We start from the raw sequence: 21,934 nt of genomic DNA, 5'->3' as shown, positions 1-21,934 counted from the left end.
ATTTGTTTTCAATATACAAAAATGCCACATTACTCACTCATATAAAGGACTGTCTATAAGTCATTCATTAAAGCTTGCAAAATCTAGGGCTGCTGTTAAAAGTGTTATCAAAATGAGGCCAGGTTACAAACAATATTTGTTGTACGCTCACACAAATTATAAACAAGCCGTGTTCCAAAGCAATACTTACCAAATATTTTCCAAATTTTTCCATGTAACTTGGCCATGTGCTTTTCAATCTTTCCATTTTAAGAAAATGTGGTCATTCAAACTGTTACGAATGTCAAATTCCAACGTGACAGTGGAAATAATCTGTAATTCAGCTGTGTTACATGGGCCAGTTTTGCAGATATTAAGCCTAGTCGCCACATTCAACCACATTCTCTTCGGGTGGTGAGATGAATAATGCTTTTCACGTCCCACAAAGATTATACAGCTGTAAAAACAAAGGTTGTAGTTTTAATTTTGGTCAGTTAGTCCAGTTACAAACAAACCAAATATGACCAGTAAGTTTTAAAAACACGTTGGCTGAAATAGCATCACATGTGCACTCCATTTTGCCTGTGTATTCGACTATCCGGCAGTTGGCCGCTTTCAGACTACTTTGATTAGATGTTGTTATTGACAGATGCAGCTAAATGTCCAATGGGGATAATAATTGATGGTGGGACTGGAGAATTTGTGATGAAAATCGGCAGGAAAAAAAGAAAAAGGAGAACGCAAAATAATCCAAGTTTAGGGTTGTGTGTGAATGCGTTAAGATGCATCTGAATTCTGTGTTTACATGAGATCAGAAGGTAGCTACAGAAGTTAATTTTCTTAGTTCTTTCTCAACGAAACTCAACCAAACTCTCAGTGCTGTATAAGCATGGGGCATGACCTGCCTAGGCGAAGCTTGGCGGACGCATACCTGCCATTCCAATAAGACACTAAATTTACCTGCATTTTGCTTTTCCTTACTGCTACAGGGCGCGGTAAAGAGCACACAATTAAAATAAATAAATGGGTCACGTTCTCCGCCTAATTACAGAAAAATGCGACTAATGAACTTACAGAGCTGTTTATTGTGAAACCAGTTCTTAAATAAATAAATAAATAACGCTCGTATAGAAATAACTATGTGGCATTACTTGTAGACCAATAATGGTCGCCGCTGGGGTCAGACCGCATAAAAGTACCAGATCCATGTAGCCAGCTAGCCTATTCTAATTTGTCCTGAAATGCCCCCGCAATATTCAAATGCCGCCTACGTTTATCATGTACACAAGTTCTGTGACGGTGAAAGAAGATGCAGGGTCAGAGACACCTGTTGAGCCTTCGGATTTTTATGGCCGATTCCGTCGTTCTTCTTGATCAGCGAGTGAGCACTGCCCCTTTAGACTGTAACACAAAATTATTGTCAACGGTCAGGAAGACCTTCTATCCACACGAGTACACTAGCCTATGTTTTGATAATCTTGTTAATATGGTTGTATCCGCTAGACTCAACTCATGCACCGGAGACATTCACTCATTGGTCAACGTTGGGTCGATCTTTGCCTTATGAATGGGTATTATTTAATGTCAATCAAATGTTGCTTTCTGATAAGGGAATACAAGGCATTTCCGTAGAGCAGTAAGACAGTTTCAGTTCGAGCGCCGTCTGCCCAACAGGAATAAAAACTATGGCTGGCAGAATGTTTCTCCGGGTTCCCCGTTTTGCAGTGCGTTTATTAACTTTAAATCCGTCTCTGAGAGCACCAGCTCACCGTGCTGTGGCGACTTTGAAGGGTAAGTAGTAAAATGGAATCTTAAACTGTATATCAGTGCGACTAAATTGAAGCCAGTCTTGCGCAGTTTGCATTTCTAAAACGTAAACACATTAAAAAGGTGTGATTTATTGAATCGCGTAATGTCACGATGAAACACATATGTCAAAAGGGCCTACTGACGATCGACAAGAACAGAGTAGGCTATGTTGTACCCTTTACTTCCCCCCTACAGACAAGGGTGATCACGTTTTGCACGTAGGCTTTGAAAATGTCACAAAGGCTATGTTTCTATAGGCTACCCTACACGAATGTGATTAAAATATAAGCTGACGCTTATACATTTGCACGTTATTTAAAATATGTTAAATGTTGAAGTCAATCAAGGTCACCCGGAGTCTATTCCGATGTCATGCGGCTCCAGAGACCCACCTTTTCTGGCAGATGTTCAATGCAATGCAGTGCTAAAAGTTATTGGCTTACTAGCCTCGATATAGTTGTAGGCTTGTGCAGTGCAATTATTTATTGCATTTTCATTGTTTTTTAATAACACTAGAGGCCGTGGACGACACAAATGTCACTTTACAGAATAGGTCTTGCGACCGTAGTCTATTTTAAATCCTATGCTTTTCAGATTCACAACTAACCTATTCACCACTCAGACATGTAGGCTACAACTTTTAAGTAGCCTAGGGTAGGCCTATTTTTTACTGCTCTAAGGCAGGTTGTTGTATGCAATGCCCACTTGAAGAGATTGCTTAAAAAAAACAAAAAACCTAAGCCTTTAAAAAAAAAAATACAATACATTCGAAACTAACACTACCAACACCTGTCATGCTGCATTTCAGGCATTCCAACTGATGACGAGCAGGCGACCGGGCTCGAGCGCCGGACTTTGCAAGCTTTGAAGAAGGGACAGGTAGGCAAGGCCCAATTACTAGACAAGGTCTTGAGAGACCACCATACAGGCAAAATTAAAACTGCTTAAATGATTGTTATGAGATATTATGACACTCGCCTTTTTTTTTATCATCTCTGCTTGCTGCAGGATCCATACAGCATTTTGAAGCCAAAACATTACTCAGGATCGAAAGAGGATCCCCACATTGTGCCTTGTATTGGCACCAAGAGGATGGTGGGCTGCCTGTGTAAGCATCTACCTTGTAATATCGACTAAGACGATATGACGGACTAACAGGTCTAACGCTTGGCTATACACATATCCAACATAATTATGGATGTAAGCTACTTAAACATTATGCTACCATGCCAGTATTTGCTAAACGGTGACATACTCACAGGACGTGATCTCGTCTTTCCAGGTGAAGAAGACAACACTGCAATCGTGTGGTTCTGGCTTCACGAGGGCAACCCCCAGCGTTGCCCATCCTGCGGTGCGCACTACAAACTGGTCCACCACGATCTCCCGCACTAGGCAGCGTGCGGGACCCAACATGAAGCGTGTGGGACCCAACATCATGCCTTCGCTTTCCACATTCAGAACAAACCAAATCATCCTAGTGATACACGTACGACTGACAACGTCACTTTTTATTCAATAAAGTGCTTATATTATATTCTGATGCCATGAGTCTCTTCCAATATCAAATCTTTCTTTTATAAAAATGGCTGAAATGTGAATTTATTTACAGAAAGATTTTCCTTAAAGTCCTTAAATAGGAACTAAGGTGAAAGTACAGTGCCCTCAAATCATTCACATCCTTGCTGCATTTTTCAGCAATGCTTAGGATTGAAGCAAAACCTAAATTAAGAACAAGTGAAAAGAAGTCCTCAAAAAGTGAAAATTTGCATGAAGAACTTGGTCATCGACAACATAAACAGCTGTAAACACTTAAGAGCTTGGTTTATTTTCAACAGTCGGTAGAATCTATTTAACATCCCCTTTTCAAAATATAAGTTAGAATAAAATGTTCATTTGAATTCTGTTGCATTTCCTTTCACTATGGATTAACTGTCGAAATACTGGGTGATGGGGGGAATGATAATTAATTGTATATTTATGCATTGACTTTGAACAATGTGAACAGTGTTCAGTCATTAAAGTGGATGCGCTAGCATGGAAAGCTTTACATATCTATCAAAAAAAAAAAAAGAATGAAAATACAAACAAGTGGTTGTTGAAGAACTTAAGCTGATTTTTGAGACCCCAGAAATGTCCTGAAGCATGCTCTCCACAGCATTTGCTTCTGAACAGATAAGGTACGATCACAGTATTGTACATTAATAAGAGTTTGTTCACTCATTCAGAAAGGCGCACCGTTTCTCATCTTTTGGCAGAATTCAGGCAGGCAAGTAGGCGAAAAATAACGCTGTAAAAACTAATGAATAGATGTGTTTTAGGTTGGATCGTTGCAGCCGATTTTTGTAGCAATCTTAAACTATCTTAGGCCTTGGGTGTTTATTTATAGTCTGTATATCCTTTGCAGTTGTTCTTAGTGTTGTTTCTAGACCAGATTAAAGCCTTCGTAGTGATTGATGGCCTGAATGAGCTTCTCCTCCAGCACCTCTTTGCTGCTGTACTTGGGCAGGTCCAGCAGGTTAAAGCAGGTGTGTGCCACAGGCAGGTACTGATCCCCTCCACCCGTAGGCTGAATGACCAGAGCCAGATTCTTCATTCCCAAGATGGGAATGCGGTCGCTTCCGGTCAGAAACACTAGACAAAGGGTAGAAAAGTGAAGATGCATGTGTCAGTCACTAACCGATATGAGAAAACTGCAAAACAATTTTAATTCAAATTGTTGGGACATTTCAATGGACTTTTTTCTGTATTTTTTATTTTTTACTGCCATGAAGACAAGAAAACAATACTCACAAAGAAACTGTTTTTTCTTTTCCAAAGGCAATTCATGGAACACTTCCCAGAAGAATTTTATCGTAGGATGTTCACGCCAGTATTCTCCTTTGTATTCAGTACCCTGGGGAAATGATCCATACACATCCCGATATTACCATTTCATTTTTTTCAGTGCAAAAAAAAATCCAATCAAACAAAAAGGTGCATTGGAAGAGAGATAAATACTAACAACTATATTCAAATATGTTCAGGGATGCTTATAAGGATTGGTAATTGAGGGGGTTTAGTGGACATCTTACATGACAGGCCTTTTCCTTTCTGCCAACAGGCAGTTGGAAGCGACTGGTAAGTCACTTAAAGGCCCACTCAGTAATTATGGTTGCTAATTGACGTAAATTACGTGGATGAGAACTGAATTCCTCAGTGGATCATGATACTCAGTATTTAACATCTTGCACAGGCATTGTGGTAACCTGGGCAACAACTTTGCTCAGCCTTCTGGGCCTTCTGTTGCAGTTCACATAAAGCTACTGTGGCAACACAAAGTACACCTGAGGTAGGTAGGCAGAGTTTACTCTGCAAAACGTTCGCTAGCTATTGCTTTTGATATTGGAGCAACACTTATTTTAATACTTATTTTTCATCTTTTCATGGTGCTTTTCATGAGGATCTTTATGGACAGTAATTATATTCTATAGTACCATATCTTCGCCTTTTTGCTCTTTGGAAGCAATTAGCATTTTATTAGCAACCTAAATTATTGAGTGGGTCTCTAATCAGTACTGGAATAAAAAAATTTTTATCTGTGACAAACGCATTCCATATGTTGTGTTCTGTTGGAAAACAAGAAAATTGCTACTTCATTTTACACTAAGGGAATGAACCAGGCCCCAGCTCTGAATCTCACCATTTCCAGTTCTTTCCAGTCGTAGTTGGTGTTTCCAATGACCATTGCCTGGAGTTCGCTGGGTTGAAACAGCTCAAGAACTTTCCCTCCACACACTTTATGGAATCCAGCGTAGAATGCGTCAAACAGCTCCGCCACAGACATGTTGAAAATGTAGTCCACGTATGCATTAACATATTCCAGCCTTAAAAAATAAAATGAACCATTTCTAAGTTCAATAACTTACACAGGTTTTATACTGCCAAAATACCCATTGTAACGAATCATACAAAATAATTTAAATCACATATAGATCATAGACATGGATACCTGTTTGAATTATTCACGCTGATATCCATACCATCTCTGACAAGTTCAAGTACTTCTGTTGCACCAAAATTTTCCACTGTAACCTGAAAAAAAAAATGTATTGGTTTTCTACTATATGATACTACAAAAACGCCATCTTGGAAAAAGCAGAGGTGAACTAGAGGAGGCCAGGCCTTTTGAGTCTTTAGCTACTCATTTGGAATTTTAAAAATACCTTTAAATACCAATTGTACAGTACCAGTCAATAATGTTTAAACATGTAGAACTGATTAAACCATGACGACTCACAGTAAAGTTCAAACAAAAGGCGTCTTCCACATCGTCTTCTGTGTAATCCAACAGGAGCTGTAAATTCCTGACCAGACAAGAGTTGTAGAACGATTGTTTAACAAACAAAATCTAGCAGCACCATATTAAGGGCTATACAACAAAACTTCTGTAAGGGTAGGCCAACACTGACTAAATCAAAGATACAGCAGAAATATAAGATGGATATAACAGGGTCCAAGCAGTGCAGCTGCAGGAAACCTACTGTATCTGCACTGGCTTTTGTTGCAAGGTTCATTATAAGTAAACCCATAGGCGGTTCTGTGTAAATGTATGCGGCCTTAGCAGGTTGGTAGGAGCTGTGATGTTAAAAGCCCATGTCTGACCTTCCAACGTCAGGCATGAGCTCCTTCAGATCATCCAGTGTTGGCTTCCTCTTCAGCAGCTTTTTGTACAGCGCTACAGGGAAGTTCAGCTCCACGATAGTCAGGTTATAGATGGCCAATCCACAGACGACCCCAATCAGGTGAAACAAATCAATGTCTTCAAATGTCTAACAGAAAGAATGTAAACAGAAAAAATGATCTAAAAGGCACAAATAGGTTTCATAATGAGGCCATTAGTCACTGAAGAGGGAACTGGCACCAGAACTCAAGTGTAAGTAGGAAAAGTGAATTTGGGAAGAAATGTACCTTAAATAGCACACAATCACCAATTAGCATTTTTACCTTGTTGGAAAACCAGATCAGCCTCGATTCCTCATAGTACCTAAACATTCCATATTTAGGGTCAAGAAGCTCTCTCATTATAAGTAGGAAGAACTCTTTCCGTACACCTCCTGCATCCACAGCCTCTTCCCCAACAAAAATCACCTAAACAGAAAACAAAGTAGTAAATACAAACTGCTAAGCGCAGGGAACAACCCTATGTTTGAAACCAAGCTCCACATTTAAAGTACCTATTACCTTAAACACGAACAGAGTACTGTAAAGCCCAATATCCTTTTTAATCTCAGTTTTGTAACAGGGCTTCCTGTAAAATATACCTGATGCGATCGCATGTAAATGCATAATACAAGATGATAAATGCCACAAAATCGACTGCAATCTGAGCAGACCATAACACTTGCACACACCTTGTATTTATACATGAAAGGGCAATCACGACAGGGATGAGATTGTAGCTTTGTGACCATGAACTCAGAAAAAGGGACACTGGTGCATGTTCAATGCTCAGTGTAAAGAATACAACATGGCAGACATTCTCAAAGGACTGCAGCCACACCTTCAGGGGCTTCTTGTAGTCAATGTTCTTGGATTTCCTCAGGACCTCGACTGTGTCCTCCACGATATTGTCCCTCCTGACAATGAGAATCAGGCAGGGGTCCACGGACTCCACCACAGGCAGGAAGAGGGAAGAGAAGTTTTGCCTCTGTGCCTGGTCTACTGCCATCTGACCAAAGAAACAAAGCCCAACAAAAACTACTTAAACCCGGAAAAAAACAAAATGTTTTTGTACTGCTACACTCACTGGGGGCATTAGTTCCATATGTGCTACTACTTTTCTGTCATGTATATCCTCACCTGCATCTGTAACATTGCATCAGTCTGAAGCAATGTTGTCTTTGCTTGAGCGTCAAATACAAATGGGTATCTGCACATGGTGATTGGATACTCTGGCACCTGAGGCGACAAACACAAATTCCATTCAAAATATTGGACATAAAATTTTAATTAAACTAAACACAATTTGAATGAAATGTCCTGGGTTGTTACTACTACCACTACCGCTACTACGAACAATGAAAATGTGGTCAATAGATACGAATAAGTCCAGGCATCCCAAGTTTTTGGCCTGAGGATTTATTTAAAATAAATAAATAATAAAAATGGTAATATCACAAGGTAGCAAAAGGGGACAAAGCCCCAAAATGTGATTGTTTAGGGTCAACACATTTTTAAACAGCCACGGATCTACTTCGATTTCAATGCTTACCACTGAAAACATCTGCTGTTGAATCCAGTTGATGTAGTCAGCTCTGATGTCAATGAGATCACCCAACTCGTGAATGTAGAACCTGTCATACTCTAGGATATGACCTGCTCTTTCATTCACCTGTAATGCCAATGGAAACATGTAAACAAAACTTCCCCACCAATCTTTAATTAGACAACATCCAAACAGCATGCATTTTGTACACATTAATACTGTTCAAAAACATAAAATAAATATTACTTTGCCAACCAAACTAACAGCAATGCTAGATTACAAATGTAAGTAAAGCTAAGTATAGCTTTTTGTGAAGTGAATAAGTGGTAAATGACCCACTCACAACATGTAGAATCCCCAGGAACTTGAGAGCAGTATGAAGAAAGCTGGTGAGAGTTCTGTGCTCTGAAGGGGCAATGCCGATCTTCTGTATTCTCAAGAGGCTCAGCACCACCTCCTTGTACAGGTCCACAAGCCTTTGGAAGACTGGAGGCTCAAATTTTGACCACCAATTTTCTGAATACCAGAAACAAATCAACTATTTAAATTGCCACCAACAGTTCCACCCAACAGGCAAAATTATAACTTTGCTCTTCTCTTAAAAGCATGTTACCTAATACAAATAAGTCTTATAAATGAAAATTAATCCGAAACCTATAAAAATAGTAGTACTTATTTACTGACATTTAAAAAAATGCAATACAGCTCATCTTGGAGATGGGAACTCAGAGCATTATAACAACACCAGAAATAAACATGAATTTTCCACATTTCAAATCTCCCACACCCTCCACATTATTTCCTGAGCTTTTAGAGAACAAGCTTGAGTACAATTTGGAGTCATTATTATAGCTAGCACTATTTACCAATATTGACAATATGTTAATCAATACCACTTGTAATACTTATTATTAACCACTGAAACAATCTTTACTGGGCATTGTTTACCCGGAGAGAAAAATGGAATCAATCAGTGACAACGATATAATAAACATTCTTCATCGGTCATGCGTTCTGATGAAGGTCATACATGTATGAGAAAACGCCATACCGAGGACCTTAAGCGGTGCCGGTTTCAAGCTGATGACCGCCTTCCCCAATGGGATAGCGAGAGTCTGGTAAGTGTTGGGGTCGTGAAACAACGGGCACTCGGGCAGAGTGAGGTAGAGACGCAGAGCTTCGATGTCTGGAGGAGAGCTGGTAAGCCCGGGGATCAGGGTCTTCTCTAAACTGGCAGCAATCTAAAAGAAAAACGCAAAACCGTGGCAGATTTGGACTAAATATTGTGAATAAATTCTAGGCCCATTTTAGGAAATACGCAGGGAAACGATGAAGGTCTCGATTCTGAATTTGCTTCCAAACACGACTTGAGTGGCCCAAAAATATTGAAAAGGTAATTCGTTATGTACACTTTGGATTCTACATCCCAAAACTGTCCATGTGACACTACAGCCAATGATGGACGATCCCAGGGGGCTGCTCTCGGCAGGCCTGCTTGTCCTCACTCTCATAATCGATCAGATATAATCCCTGTACAAACTGCGCACTTCCTCAATACTCACCTGCTGTGTGATATGTGGGAAGTTGGGTCCGGTCAATCTGTGAAACAAGAGGCGTGCGGCGTTCATGTCCACTCCAGAGCATCTGCTACTCGTGTTGTAATGATCCGGGTGGCTGGAGAAACAAATAAATAAATAAATAAACGGCACACGCTGTTTTAGACTAATAATGGCAGACTGAAACATGCTGCTTTGGAGTTGTATCTTCTCACACTAGACCACAAATCCCCGAATGCCCTAAACCATTTCTATTGTTTCTGATTTCTATTGTTTCTCTTGTAAAGCACTTTGAGCTGCATTTTATGATATGAAATGTGTTATATAAATATTTAGTTTATTATTATTATTATATTACCAGCCATTATAAAACCAGTATTTTGTCAGAAACTTCTGTAAGTATCCAAATTCACAGTTTTGCTAAGGGGCGTCACTTGTCATCTACCTGGAAAATACCTCCCCTTCATCATGAATTCAGTGAAAATGGCGAACTGTAAAAATATGTAAAGCTTAAAATACTTCACACTCGACAAGCGAGGTGTGTATAGCTTTTTAAAAAAGATATTTTTATTTATGCTGGTTTACTGATTAGATTCCATAAATGATGTCACAATGGAGCGACTCATCTCTTGGAGCAAGGCAAACACTGAAGCACTGATTACCAATGCTTTACTCCATCTCTCAATGGTCATGTTTTTATATGGTTAGGCTGATGCATTTGTCCCAATCTGGAATTATTAAAGACAGTCAGATTCAATTGGATTTATTTTAACCCAAAACTACAAGTATTTGTCCCATCTCTGTGAGTTTTGGCCCTGAATGTTTAAAAACCTTTCGGTATTTAAGCATTTTCCAAGCAGCCTGTTATGAGCCTTAAACACTGGTGTACAAGAGCCACACTAGTTTCACCTCCTGACTTATGAGCATTATAATAGTGTCTTGTCAGACAGCACAGCGTTAAATAGTTTCATAGTGATTACAGACAGTGATCAGCAGAATGTAAATATTAGCATGCAGAAAGTTTGAGGGGAGATTATAAAAAGCCTTTGTCACATGTACTATTACCTTTCAGACAAAAAGCTCCCGTTGAGGCAACTTGCAGAAGAGAACACGGTCTCAATCTCACTACACGAACAGAAAAAAAGGATAAATTTCCTCAATTAATTCCCATTTCCAAATCAACACATGCACAAGCAGCTCCAACATTATCGAATATCCCAGCAAACAGATTTCTACAGGTAATCTACAGAAATGGTAAAGCCCAGACAAACTGCAAACATTCCTTAGAGGCCAAAACAAAACCACATACAACAATTCCATAAATGTCCTGAAACATTTGTTGTGTGTACATTTTCACATTTTTTTCCTGAAATGTGAGATCTTTTTGGAAAAAAGTCCTTAAAACTGTCACACAAACCCACACACACAGTACGCTCCAAAAGTTTGGGAACGATGAAGTGAAAGGTTTTTTGTTGGGGCAATACCACACAGTGTAAAATGGCAAAACCAAAACATATACACATGCGAATACTGCAAAATAAAAAGCAGATTGTACTTTTGTCTCATATCCATCTTTTGATATCAAATCAAATGACATTCCCATAATTTGGAGGGCACATATATACTGTATATTCAATAATCCTGAATCAGTAGTGTGTTAAAATTAATTTTAAAAGAAAGCAATAAGTACTTGGCAATCTCCAGAGGCAGTCTTCCTTGTGTATGACTCAGCCAACGCTGAATAACATCTGGGTTCAGCGTATAAATGTGTCTGTCAGGGTCAGGTACTCGGACATCTAGGGAATTCTGTAACAAAAAAGTAAGTCTGAAACGTCCATTTTGAGAAGTCATCTTAAATCAACTTAATTACACACAAAACATGAACCTACAAACATGAACCAGAAATGCACTATTATTTTTAATTATTAAATTATATTCAATACAATTACCTCAAATACTGAAATATAATTGTAATGACTTTAATCCAAATGTGAACAAACATCTTACAATGCTTTATACTGCATTTAAAGTTCTGCCACTGAATAGTCAATCTTAATTTGAAATATTATCAATCCAAAATTGAATGCAACTGCTGGAAACTGTCAGGAGCTGCAATGACTCTGAATGTTAACCAAACCTGAGAAGCGGAGTAATGGGCAAAGCTCTGGTCCCCACCAGCAAATATTCTCTTCACACTGAAAGACCGATGAGCATCTGCGAGAGCAGGGGGTGGGGGAAGGAGAGAAAAAAGGTCAAATAAAATTTACCATGACAACAGCGCCGCCAACAGAAGGAATATGAGCTACAATCATATTTCAATACATGCACAGCGCCTTGAAAAACAATCAATGATCATCTTCCAGTGGCCATCAGTTGCAGGGCAATACCATTTCCTGAACATCGTGGGCTTCTTTTCTCTGAACTACTGCTTGTTAGTTCACCCCACAACAATAAAAAATAAAAATAAATAAATAAACTGGATGACGGATTATTAAATTAAATAAAAGCCATCATCCAACAAATAAGAAAATCTGCACTGAGGTCATGTTCTTCCAAGATAGACACCAACTGGAACAGCTGTTAAATGGGGGGATGGGGGGGGTGGGGGGCAGTCACCACTTATGTGAAGCTGATCACCCCCTCCCAAATGTACGTATCCCTAAAATCAAAATTTTGGGACTTGTGCTCTCAAGCCCTAATGTGTTTCCAGTTATTTATGGTGAGAGGTGGGAAGCAGGATGTGAATTTGAATACAAGCTCTTGACTGCGAGAGAGAGCCAGCCGCAGCTGCCGCCCCTTACCCCACCCAGCAGTGCACGCTCACCTGTGCTCGGGGCACTGGGCCCGTTGTTTGACATCCAGGTGCCCTTCACTGGAGCCGGGCTTTTCCGGTTGCATGCGGAGCGAGTGCCAAGCTGGCCATTCCCTCCCAGTCCAAAAGAGTCAATCTTCCCAGAGGAAGGGATGAACGCCAGTGTGTGCTGCCTTATTGAATGCCAAACAAAATGTATAACAACATTAGGACAATTAACTCGCTAATCGATAAGCTATATATGAAAGTTACATTTTCAGACATACAGTAAATTCAGACAGTCCACAGGTGTGTACATGTGGTTGGTGTGAAATTAAACTTCTGAGCAGAGGTGTAAACCCACTTGATTTTCACATCTACTAAACTAGACAATCGTGTGTGATAAGATTCTTGGAACATTTGATTTTGCAATTAGAATGTTTCTCCTATTCACTGCCATATTTAAAACAGACTCAACACAATGGAGCAAGTCATGCCATACTTTATCCAAAATGTTAGCTAGATTACATTTGTCAATCAGTGAGATGGCAGCAGACTAAATCAGATTATAATATAATATTGATACCACAATTCTTTTTTTGAACAACGATATTCGATACGACTTGTTATATGAATGAGGTGAACCTGGATTTGAACCCAGCACCGTCTTGCTGTGAGACAACAGTGCGACCCACTGTGGAATTATGACTGTATAAGAACGCACTTGGCATAAAATGAAGCAGACATAATTTGGGGGCGGACAATGCTGCAACAGGAAAATTTTCAAAGAATCGAACACATCCCATATTTTGGATATTGTTTCTCAGTTGTGCTCTTCTAGTTTTTGGAAAACATAGAAACGTACAGAAGAAACAAAGACATGTTTCCTTAACTTACAATGAAGTTAGACTATGTACTTACCTACCACAGGCAATCTGTGTAACTACATTTCCCATGAGCTCAAACACCTTGCGGGGGTTAATCTCGTGGTTTGTGCTGTTATGTCCCAGCTGACCATATCCCCCGGCTCCAAATGTAAAAACTCCACCCTCCTGCATCAAGCAGTTTTTTTTTTAACAAAACATATAATTCCACTGACACAACAGGAAAAAACTGTTTTACCACATAAAACAAAGGAATAAAGATGCAGGATAATACTGGGGTTGTATTATCAGACAATAAACTAAGATTATGGACAGGGCAACATTGCAGACAAGGGTTTTGCAATTAACCATGGGAAAGTGGGACAAGGGAAACACTGAAAGATCTGTGCACTGGCTTTCAAAATATGTTTCAAAGGAAAGAACATTGTATTGGTCTGAAATACTTCAATAGACAAAAGACAAGTCCCCACACATGTCTTGAGAATGGATTCTGAAAGGGGGAAAGAGAAGCAGGTGAGAGCATGATTAAGGATGTGCTTCTCCTGTTACCTTCGTTAGAGCGGCCGTGTGATCTTCTCCACAGCAGATGTACACCACCCTCTGAGAACGGAGTGATTTCAGCAAGACAGGAAAGTGTCTGTCTGAAAGACAAGAATTAGCAGGTCCTTTCAGAGGGACACAAAACACTTCTTTTCATGAACAACCTTGACTTTTATTGTGTTTACAGTCCAGATTTGATACATTACCTCCCAACAATTGGACATTTAGATGCCAGGTACAAACACGGATGTACACAAGTAAGAATTTTTGTTTAAAAGCTACGAAAGAACTTGTGCTATAAAAAAAGGTTTTGTCAGCTTCAGCCAGGAAAAAGAAGGTCCTTGAAGTGCTATAAAAGCAGTTTCAGTGATAACTTGGCATGGGAGAGCAAACCACATGCACAGCCCAAATTCCACATCTCTAAAAGAATTATCAGTTCTAAGTTATGGAAATTCTCAGGCTGATATCCAACAACATTTGCCTAGCCAAGATGGCTGATGCCTCCCCTACATTATAGCACCAATGCAACCAGCAGCCAAGTTTCCAAATTCATAGAAGACCTTGGTAAACACAAACATCAATTTATGAAAAAAAAGGTAAAACATAAAAAATAAATAAATAATCTAAAAATTATTTTTCAACTTGCATGCTTTAGTATTGAGAAGAAAGCATAAGTCTAGAGAGATTCAGAGCCTCACAGCTTATGAGTTTGGCTTTCACAAATAAAAATAAGCAATTCAGATTACGTTTAGGCTACTTTTTGAGAATGACCATGCTTAATTTACAGCATCAGCGGCGCATCAGTTTTCTGAAGCATGCATGTCATGTTACATCAGCCATAATATTAGCAATCTGGCTGACAATGATTAGATAATATTGTTTGTAGCGGCCAGTATCATCAAAGCTACTATAACTAGCACATATGCTTACGTGCAGTTAATGTTTTTGCCTTACCATTATTGTCATTGACGCCCAATTGCCCAAACTTGTTGCGCCCCCACCCAAACACTGCTCCCGACAGGGTGAGGGCAAAACTGTGGGCGCCCCCCGCTGCTACCTGCGCAAATGGGATCCCATGAAGGGACTGGATCACACAGGGAGAGGTCTTGTTTTTGCCATCAGACCCCAATCCCAGCTGTCCGTATTTATTCTGACCCCAAGAGTACACACTGCCTCCTGTTTCAAAAAAGAAAAAACACAAACTTAACTCTGAAGATTCCCATTGAAGGAAGGGCAAAGGTTCAAGACCCTATTCCTTAACAACCGCTGAACTGCAAATGTATTAATTCATCCAACTGGGGGCTCTCATGTTAAATAAACCATCTGCTACAAGTGCAGGATGGGTCCTACAGTGGATATGGTGGACAGGTTCTTGGCTGACTAGAACCTGGAGTCTAGAACCCATTACTGTTGCGATAAATTTTGTTGCCATATTGAACTTTGTAGGAATCACGGAACTGCCATTAACAATTGGACATCAAACACAGCTCCTTACCCCCCCATCAAGTTTTCCAAGTAACAGGATTTTCCAGCCATTTGCAGAAGTAGAAAGGGGGGAAAAAGGAATACTCATCTTTGATTTTAGTTCCCCCATATTACCATAAAGCATTCTTTCTCCAAAAGGCATTCACATCAATGACTATAAAAGCTCTACATGATCCTCCTGGAACAGCACAATGCATTTCTTATAGACAGCACTTCATAAGTGTCTAGTCCTGTAGATTTTCCATTCCCCATTTACTGAACAGAACTGTCCCTGTAGGTACTCGCTAAAGGGAAAATGGTTTCAGTTTGTCAAATAAATGGTTTATGAAAAACAGTTAAGTGCCATTTTACCTTTGGCCAAAGCAAGGGAGTGACGGAACCCACAAGCCACTTGAGCAACCTGAACTTCTGATAAGCTCTTGATGTTTCTAATGTTGGGAGAAAAGGAAAAAATAATTTAAAATAATCCTATTGTGACCGTAGAGACACTTCAGTCACTAGCATTTTCCATTCTAAAATGTTCTCCATGTCAAAATGCATTTAAAAAAAGGCCTGCCAAGTAGATCATCCTGTTAATGCACTGCTCCAGCACAGGGGCGACTCCTACAGTGCTGAACTGAATCTGGACCATGACGGTACTGACTGCAGCTGGCAGCCCCACAGGGAGATCCAACCTAAGCAACTCAGTAATATGTCAAATTATGCTCATAATTTCTATGCTTTATTAACAATGCAGAAAAATAATACTTTCTTACTGCCATTATGAAAATCACATACAATACCTAACAGGTTGCAGCTATCCCCATATGTCCCCGACAGAACTAAAACTGAACTATCAACTTTTAAAACGTTAAAGCCTCAGCTGAGGGGTGGGGGAGGGAGTCAGTGAACTAGGCTATAGCAGGCAATAAACCCCCCAGGCATAAGCAGTTAGCAGGGAAATCACCACACAGGGCTGTACCGAGGGACACGGGTGCACTCCTCCGCACTCGTAAAGCCCAGCTGTCCATCGGAGGCCAGGCCCCAGGCAAACACCTGGCCCTTGTCATTCAGCGCAAGGGTGTGGGCCTCTCCGCAGGACACGCCCACAATGATCTGAGCATCTAGTGCTCCCACCTGTTCTATAGAGAAATACAAGAACACGGCCAGTCTTAAAGGCATACTACGCAGGATTTCCACCTTGGAAATAAAACACAATTGAGCTCAGTCTTTGCTGTGATGCATTAGCTGTAAGTGTGCACTTCTGCAGAGTCCTTGCTTGTCTGCCTGTATTTGTTATGTTTCTGGGGCATGACCCTTTTTTCTTTTTGAGCTTTATCTGAAACACTGGGTTAATGCTAGAGAAATAGGGTCTAGCCAGTGTTTGGTAACGTTTGGTAAATGTCATTATTAGCTAACTAAATTCCGTTGTCTGGAAACTTTAGCTGGCGGGCCATGTTGGTCCAAGGGTTGCGGTGGGTCCGATAGTTTATAAAGTAACTTAAGGCTGGAGAATAAGATGCCAATACACAATTTAAAAAGCCAATAACATCGACAATGAATTGATACGTTTGTGAATATGCATGCCTATATTACAGAATTTTCTGAACTTCCAGGCAGGCCTGATCAGACTGAAATCCACTGATGCTGAATGCTGCTCACCTGGTTTTTTCCTGGATTTCTCATGTCCCAGCTGCCCAAGATCATTGCAGCCACAGGTGTACACTGTGCCATCCCCCAAAAGAAAGGCCGTGTGCCGAAGGCCACAGCCAACCTCACAGATCACCTGCCCTTTAAAGAACGGACAGTCCTTGGGCTCCAACACAACCTCCTCATCGATCCCACCCAAGCCAAGCTGACCAAAGGAGGCATTTCCCCAGCACAGCATGGCTGCCAGCCTCAGCCTGCCACTTCCTGTTCTCCCTGCTGTAGACAGCCAATCAGCTGAGTTCCTGTGAATCAAAATAAAAAAGGCAATTAGAAAGGCCCATTGAGATATAGACGAACCAGGAAGAGCTTCTGCTTACTGGTTCCATTGATACATATGAGAGCAAGAAGCCAATTCATGGAGCCTGCCATGTTTGACCATTGGGTATTTTGGCACCAGAGCACGTGCGCTCGGTATCTAAACGTGAAGGATCATGGTAAACTGATAAATGCAGAGCAATGACGTGATGCTCCAAGATAGCTTTGAAGTTGTCTAGCAAACTGTGACAAAGCATCTTGTAGTTGGCAAGCTACAAGATTTAATCGAAGAAAACAAGTGACTCATTGTGACAAGGACATTTCCAATGTTGTTTTCTAATGCTCCTGCAAGTTAAAGTAATAAATAAGGCAGTAGATATTTTATAGAAGCATTTGGCTGCACTTGACTAACGTCACATTAGCTAGCTATATATTTATGAAAAAGCTAGCAAGACTGAATTAGTCAGAAGTTAGCTGGTTAGCTGGCCAACTACATAACCACTGTTTGACAGGCTAGCTATTGAGCCGTCAGACCAGCTAGCTACACAGTGGAACAGTATCTGATATCTGTGTGTGCTGGCGAGTGTGTGTGCGAGCGCTTGTTGTACCATTCTCAAATTCAGCACTTCAGTATATAGCTATACAGTACAGGCCAAAAGTATTAGGCCACCTGTGGTTATTACAAAAACTTTAGGTAGAGAACAATTCAGTTAATATATGCACATTTATTTTCCCCCCAATTTCCCTAAATAAACCAAAAGGTTTTACTTAAAAAATAATCTTAGGCACACATTTGCTTGAAATAGCCTCCTTTGGCTTTAATACCAATTATCCTCATTATTGGAAGTCTATCCAATCATTTTGCAAAATGGGAGGTGGAGGTTGGAGAGAGATGTGGAAGAGTAATGAAATTGAGTGAACTCTTATCTTAACCCAATGGTTTTTAAAACCACAGGTAACCTAATACCATTAGCATGGAGTCCAAGTAAAATAGGGACTAAAGTTTCAAGAAATATGGCAAAGGAAGAGTTAGACTTTGATGTGCACAGCCAAGTAAACATATTGTAGCAAGAAGGTTATTCCCAGTGAGAAATTGCAAATAAGCTTAAGCTTGTGCAGTATTCAGTACACACTCAGAAGGTTCTACCTTATGGACAGTAACGTTAATAGGAGAAGAACAAATATCTCGTGTTTTCAAGGAACCATCGTAAAACGACACCACAGCAACAGGAAGAACTCGATGCAACTAGAAAGAAACCAGTTCCTCTGAAATGGCGACAACGATCTCTTGGTCTAAAAGAATGTATCAGCCCTTGCTACGCACTGCCAACGCTGCAGTAAAAAAAAGACTGGGAAAATGCAGATATTGGACAGGGCAACAGTCGATCGTAGTTTCAGTTTCATTACAACACGAGGCGTGACCACTGTATCAGTGGGCGTGACACGTAATATCTATTCAGGTAAAAACAGCTGTTTTGACCTGAAGTTCCAATTTCGGCGCTGAAACATTTGTGCAAACAGAAGACCACAACAAACAGAGTCGCAAAGTGCACGAGACGTCCTAAAACGTGCTACTGAATGGCAAGCGGTCATCCATTGTATGTTCCGGTTGATGCATCTCCTATTTTATCAAGGTTTGTGATTAAACCAACTAATGCAAAGGCAGACGATTTGGCTGAATGACCCAACAAGACGAAGGCTGCAGCTAGCCTGCTAATAACACAAGTTCACAAAAACCACAAATAGACGCAAATGTAAGGACAGCTTAAGTAGGCTACGTTACCTCCTGCACACCAACTTAGCTTGTCTTTAACATTAATAACGTTTGCTGATCAGTTAAAGCTGACAGTGTACTCGAGACCCAAGCAGGCGGCTAAAACACGCATTTTACCAAATCACTGCACCACTGTCCATAGGCAGCTGGTAAGCTAAGAATGACCTGCAAGCTACGTCAAATATGTACGGTCGTATACAAGGGAACTTACCTGTTGCTAGTCCAATTTTTATGTCACCACACCGTAGCGAGCTGGCTAATTATGCTTCCTTTTAGCTAGTTAAAGGACCAGCTTGGTAGCTAGCAAACAGTCATCTTTCCATCATCAGACAGAGACCCACCAAGTGTGTGGCTTAGCGGTCTGTTGTCTGTCTGTAATATATGTTGCAATAACCAGACTCAGTCGGGGAAATGCCCAGTCATTTCCACGACTTTCTAGAAGCCTGTAGCTTGTTATGCAATTACAGTAGCTAGGCCTTCAGTCCAGATAAGCAAGCTGGGATAGCATGCTGCTCCGGGTGTGACGACAGCAAATTTCCCGTGTCGTGCTGCGCAGCCTATGTGCGCAGCACGGAGCGTGAATGCGATTGGAGAGGCAACTGGCGAAGAGGCTAGTCTTCCAAATATGCAGTTAACCAGAAATAGAAAACAGCTGATCGCCCACTGACAACAAAATAAAATTGCGACAAATTTAATCATTTTTTCGATAGTGTCTTTTTTTTTTGCACTGTAGCCTATATAATGATAGTATAATAGAAAATACTAGAATGACCCAAATCGGTCTTGAATGACAGCCCTTATAAAATAAGCTGCAGAAAATAATGGCTTGAGTCTGTAAATTTGCAGGTAGGCTGATTGATTGAAGACTCAAAATTGCCCATAGGTATGTGTGTGAGTGAATGGTGTGTGTGCGATAGATTGGCGGCCTGTCCAGGGTGTATTCCTACCTCTTGCCCAATGCATGCTGGGATAAATGCTAACACCCCCGCGACCCTGCCCAGGATAAGCGGGTATAGATAATGGATGAACACACTACTGCTTTGATCTTTTAAAAAAAATTTTTTTTATGCAAATCACTGAAATCATGTGCTCTGGTAAAATTAGACCAAAACTGAGTTTTTTGGCCATGCAAACTAGCAGTGCATTTGGTATTGGAAGGAGGAAACATTTTGAGGTCATCATACCAATGGATCAATATGGTGGTAAATCGCTGATTTCCTTAGGTTGTTTTAAATCTATTGGTCTCGAGCTCTTTTTAAGGTCAATGGAATCATGAACCCCAGCAAATACCAAGGCATTTTGGCCAAAAAACCTGGTATTCCCCCCCCTGGAACATTAATCTTGGCTGCAAATGGATCTCTTAGCAAGACAATGACCACAAGCATACCCCCCAAATGAATAAATGGTTAACTTATTGCATTAACTGGTGGTTTTTTTGCTCAAGGTTGTAAGCAATTTTGAAACATACTATACAGTATCTATATTCAAGAAATATCTATGCAAAACATTTTTTGTTAAAATAAGGCTGAAAGATTCTGACTGTTTTTGAGGTATTGCATTCATTGAAGTGTTGCATGCTGATGGGAGTCTTATATACCCACCTTTATAGAGTCACCACAGGTGCACAAGCCAATTAGAGGGGAACAAGCAATCAGCCTCCATTTTCAGTTAGGCTATTAACAACTAGGTTACTTAACTCAGGGCAGCAGTATTTAATCATATTTTTAATCTTATTTTATTTTCCAAAAAGTAATCTTAGTTTGCCCTTTTGACTTAAAAGCAGAGGTGTGTAGATCTAAAGAAGTGAGTAAAAACTGAGGAAAGATCCATGCTGAACATTTTTAGTTAAGGTGAAGCTAAAAGACTGAAATTCTTTTCATGCTGTTGCCTTCATCAGTGGAATAGTTGTCCACTGATGCCAGTCTTATAGCCTACTCTGCACCATCACCACAGCTGTACAAACTAATTTTGAGAGCAAGTATCACCCAGAGCCTCTTATTTTTGTGCATGCTATTAACAAGTACTCAACTCGTGGCTGAAAATCCAAAAAGTAATGTGCATTTTAAATAGGAATTGATTGCAAGGTTGAAACAGAGGTGTATATGACTAAATAATTAAGTAACTACACTCGGAAAAGATCCTCGCTCAATGTTTTCATCCAAGTTAAAGATTCAAGCATATTGCATTCATCAGTGAAATGGTGCTGTGTACAATCTTTTATACTCAACTCAACAGCATTGCCAAAGGTGCACAAACTATTTAGAAATTAACTAGCAATCAGAGCCCCTATTTTCAGGTAGGCTATTAAGGAGTACTTAAATTGTAGCCTGTTTACGAATACTTAACTCCTTAGGGTTCCGTAAACTAGTCAAGTAATATTTCATTTGATTTCTAAAAATAGTAACACTATTTTCATAAAAATATATATCTATTGCAGGATCCCACCATATATCTAGTGTGGGATTAATTAAAATAAGCCTATTAGTCTAGAAAAATGGTTAATTTGTACATTTCCTTGTGTTTCTTTTGTTGAGTTGATTCATTTGAATTGTTTTTACTCATCTTATTAGAAGGTTTTATGCAGCGGTTTGTCTGATTTTGGACAACACAATTTTTATTTTAAAAACATTTGGTCATAACACCACAGCCTTTCGTATTTATTTGTTGAAATACATTTTTCATTAAAAAATTACTTCAAACTAATATTTTTGTATTTGTTTTTGTTGCATTGGTGATATTTAATGTTATATGTCATTTCTACATCACTTGATATTTAGGTTTATATGTCATTTCCACATCACTTTTGCATTTTGATCTCAAAACAATGTTGTGCATGTCCAAAGGATTATATTTTATCCTTCACTGACCTTCAGACACTTCTTTCGAATTGATTGATGTGAGTACTTGATATCCACTGCCGTGGTG

The 21,934-nt window shown here is 39.9% G+C and overlaps 2 protein-coding genes across 3 annotated transcripts; one reads left to right on the top strand and one right to left on the bottom strand.

Annotated features, from left to right (window-relative positions):
* The first annotated feature begins 1,571 nt into the window (after window positions 1–1,571).
* On the top strand, window positions 1,572–3,331 carry LOC118218309 (cytochrome c oxidase subunit 5B, mitochondrial). The gene is made up of 4 exons (XM_035400895.1): window positions 1,572–1,770; window positions 2,597–2,667; window positions 2,797–2,896; window positions 3,071–3,331. Exons 1-4 carry the CDS (start codon window positions 1,665–1,667, stop codon window positions 3,181–3,183), a joined length of 390 nt encoding a protein of 129 aa, XP_035256786.1. The 5' UTR covers window positions 1,572–1,664; the 3' UTR covers window positions 3,184–3,331.
* A 256-nt stretch (window positions 3,332–3,587) lies between these two features.
* On the bottom strand, window positions 3,588–19,594 carry herc4 (HECT and RLD domain containing E3 ubiquitin protein ligase 4). 2 transcript variants are annotated; one of them, XM_035400888.1, is made up of 24 exons: window positions 19,221–19,589; window positions 16,933–17,222; window positions 16,253–16,412; window positions 15,643–15,719; window positions 14,761–14,982; window positions 13,816–13,907; window positions 13,304–13,434; window positions 12,416–12,576; window positions 11,729–11,805; window positions 11,282–11,397; window positions 10,657–10,716; window positions 9,598–9,709; window positions 9,087–9,276; window positions 8,379–8,551; window positions 8,042–8,161; window positions 7,630–7,728; window positions 7,331–7,498; window positions 6,775–6,918; window positions 6,433–6,599; window positions 6,068–6,134; window positions 5,780–5,862; window positions 5,471–5,654; window positions 4,582–4,684; window positions 3,588–4,422 (listed from the first exon to the last, which is right to left on the bottom strand). In XM_035400888.1, the coding sequence occupies exons 2-24, from the start codon at window positions 17,156–17,158 to the stop codon at window positions 4,214–4,216; spliced, it is 3,141 nt and encodes a 1,046-aa protein (XP_035256779.1). In that variant the 5' UTR covers window positions 17,159–17,222; window positions 19,221–19,589; the 3' UTR covers window positions 3,588–4,213. The 2 variants fall into 2 exon arrangements, with proteins under 2 accessions (XP_035256779.1, XP_035256780.1); XM_035400889.1 differs by lacking the exons at window positions 3,588–4,422; window positions 4,582–4,684; window positions 5,471–5,654; ... (4 more) ...; window positions 7,331–7,498; window positions 7,630–7,728 and having other exon boundaries at window positions 8,073–8,161; window positions 8,375–8,551; window positions 19,221–19,594.
* Window positions 19,595–21,934: the final 2,340 nt, after the last annotated feature.

The sequence above is a fragment of the Anguilla anguilla genome, chromosome 18, assembly GCF_013347855.1.
Source record: "Anguilla anguilla isolate fAngAng1 chromosome 18, fAngAng1.pri, whole genome shotgun sequence".
Taxonomy (NCBI): domain Eukaryota; kingdom Metazoa; phylum Chordata; class Actinopteri; order Anguilliformes; family Anguillidae; genus Anguilla; species Anguilla anguilla.
Note: the sequence above shows the minus strand (reverse complement) of the source record. Positions and strands in the feature narration are given on the sequence as shown.

Coding starts and splice junctions, on each gene's coding strand:
- LOC118218309 (XM_035400895.1), top strand. CDS start 1,665: ATGGCTGGCAGAATGTTTCTCCGGGTTCCCCGTTTTGCAGTGCGTTTA. Junction 1,771..2,596: donor TGCTGTGGCGACTTTGAAGG/GTAAGTAGTAAA, acceptor GCTGCATTTCAG/GCATTCCAACTGATGACGAG. Junction 2,668..2,796: donor AAGCTTTGAAGAAGGGACAG/GTAGGCAAGGCC, acceptor TGCTTGCTGCAG/GATCCATACAGCATTTTGAA.
- herc4 (XM_035400888.1), bottom strand. CDS start 17,158: ATGCTGTGCTGGGGAAATGCCTCCTTTGGTCAGCTTGGCTTGGGTGGG. Junction 16,413..16,932: donor GAAATCCAGGAAAAAACCAG/GTGAGCAGCATT, acceptor ATTTCTCTATAG/AACAGGTGGGAGCACTAGAT. Junction 5,655..5,779: donor AGCGTGAATAATTCAAACAG/GTATCCATGTCT, acceptor TTATTTTTTAAG/GCTGGAATATGTTAATGCAT.